We start from the raw sequence: 1994 nt of genomic DNA on the forward strand, positions 1-1994 counted from the left end.
CCACACGCCTGGTGAGATGCGGTGCCAGCAGTGATACTGGGGTCATGGTGGCGGGGTGGACAGCTTTGGGAAGGATGGGGATGCTCCCAAGAGGAGCCTCTTCCTGCAAACCATGGCTGGATTGTGGGGAAAGCACAGTGAAGGCCCAAAGCGTGGCTCTGGGTTGTTGTGGTTAGTGAGCTCAGTGCTCCTTGGGGTTGGGCACCTCCCTCCCATGGGTGGGATCCTGCTCAACACCCCACAGCCCAGCGGGTGCTTTTGGTCCTGGGAGCTCCTGCTTTATTTCTTACGGCTGTGGGTGCCACGTGTCCTCCACAGGTACTCGTGGTGCAGCAAGCGGCTGCTGGAGCAGCGGTACTCCTGGTCCAGCCACCTCACCCTGGCTGACCTCATTCCCCTGGAGAGCCCAGCAGGTGCCAGCTGTGCCAGCAAGCAGGACTGGCCAGAGAGAGTGGTGGTGGGACACAACGTGGCCTTTGACCGAGCGTTCATCAAGGAGCAGTACCTCATCCAGGTAATCCACAGTGCCCTTGCCTCATGCCGGCAGCTGCAGTTCGTTACCTGGATGATCGTTTGCGTTGGCTCTTCAGGGTTATTTTGGCAGATGCTGTTCTGCACGGATACCCCAGGGCTGTGCTCACCTTGTCCTGCAGCCCAGGCTGAGGTTGGATCCCTTTAGAAGGAGATACTCTTGCACCCCAGAAGGCTGTTGGAGGCTGTGGGGTTGTAGCTGGGGATGTGGCACAAGCCTTTGAGCGGCTGACAGCCTGCGCTGGGGATGCTCTTGGCTTTCAAAACAGGGGTGCTGGGAGGCAAAGCTTTGCCTTGAGAAAAGCAGCCTGAGCAGAGGACTTGCAGCTCTGCAACACAGGGTGGTGCTTGCTGGCAGCTGCAGGACATTTGACAGCACTTTTCTCCTCCAGCTTGTCCCAAACCATCTCTTTTTCTCCCCGCTGGCATGTCCCAGGGCTCCCGGGTGCGTTTTTTGGACAGCATGAGCATGCACATGGCCATCTCAGGGCTGACGAGCTTCCAGCGCAGCCTTTGGATGGCTGCCAAGCACGGCAAGAGGAAGGGTCTGCAGCAGGTCAAGGAGCACATACAGAAAACACGCAGCAAAACAGAGGGTCCGGCTGTGAGTATGGGTGCTGAGCAGCTGGCAGTGGCGTGGGTGGCAGGGGACCTCTTGCTCCTGTGCTGGGACCATCTGCTCCTGTACTGGTAGAGTAGGAGCTGTTGGAACAGCTCTGCTGCGTGAAGCTCTCCCAGCACCTTCCAGATGAGGTGGCCTTGGTTTAAAACGGAGCAGCAGCATCCTTTACCTCTCCTGATCTCGGCCGCAGGGGTGCTGAGCAGCTGGCAGTGGCGTGGGTGGCAGGGGACCTCTTGCTCCTGTGCTGGGACCATCTGCTCCTGTACTGGTAGAGTAGGAGCTGTTGGAACAGCTCTGCTGCGTGAAGCTCTCCCAGCACCTTCCAGATGAGGTGGCCTTGGTTTAAAACGGAGCAGCAGCATCCTTTACCTCTCCTGATCTCGGCCGCAGCTAGCCGCTGGAGAAGGAGGCGCGGGAGCTCTTTGTGAAGGGGACCATGGCTGACATCAGGAGTAACTTCCAGGTGCGGGTGGCCATCCCACCATCCCGACAGGCAGCGGGAGCTGGAGGTGGGAGCAGGGTGGGAGCAGCTGCTGGGGGAGTTTCCATTTTGGGGCTGTGATGTCCCCCATCCTCCCGCAGCCCTGGGTGCCTTGTCCTGTGCTGGCAGAGGGGTGGCTGCTTTACCTGCTCTCACCTGCCTTTGCCCCCAGGACCTGATGTCCTACTGTGCCAGTGATGTCCAAGCCACTCACGAGGTATTTCAGGAGCAACTGCCACTGTTCATGGAGAGGTGAGAGCTGCTGAGCTCTGCCTGGTGTTGGCCAAGGGGTTGTGGTCTTGGTCAGCAGCGGGGAGGGTCGTGGTCTCTCTGGGGATGGGATGTGGCTCCTCTTGTCCT

General features: G+C 59.4%; 1 protein-coding gene across 1 annotated transcript in view; it reads left to right on the forward strand.

Annotated features, from left to right (window-relative positions):
- Positions 1-318: 318 nt before the first annotated feature.
- Positions 319-1994, forward strand: part of POLG (DNA polymerase gamma, catalytic subunit) — a gene marked incomplete at its 5' end in the record, with an annotated part of 9025 nt that continues 7349 nt past the window's right edge. Inside the window, 5 exon segments of the mRNA XM_010168435.1 lie at positions 319-514; positions 968-1127; positions 1344-1367; positions 1480-1616; positions 1807-1886. Coding sequence (XP_010166737.1) covers positions 319-514; positions 968-1127; positions 1344-1367; positions 1480-1616; positions 1807-1886 — 597 coding nt within the window.

The sequence above is a fragment of the Antrostomus carolinensis genome, unplaced genomic scaffold, assembly GCF_000700745.2.
Source record: "Antrostomus carolinensis isolate BGI_N321 unplaced genomic scaffold, ASM70074v2 scaffold4535, whole genome shotgun sequence".
NCBI classification, from domain to species: Eukaryota; Metazoa; Chordata; class Aves; order Caprimulgiformes; family Caprimulgidae; genus Antrostomus; species Antrostomus carolinensis.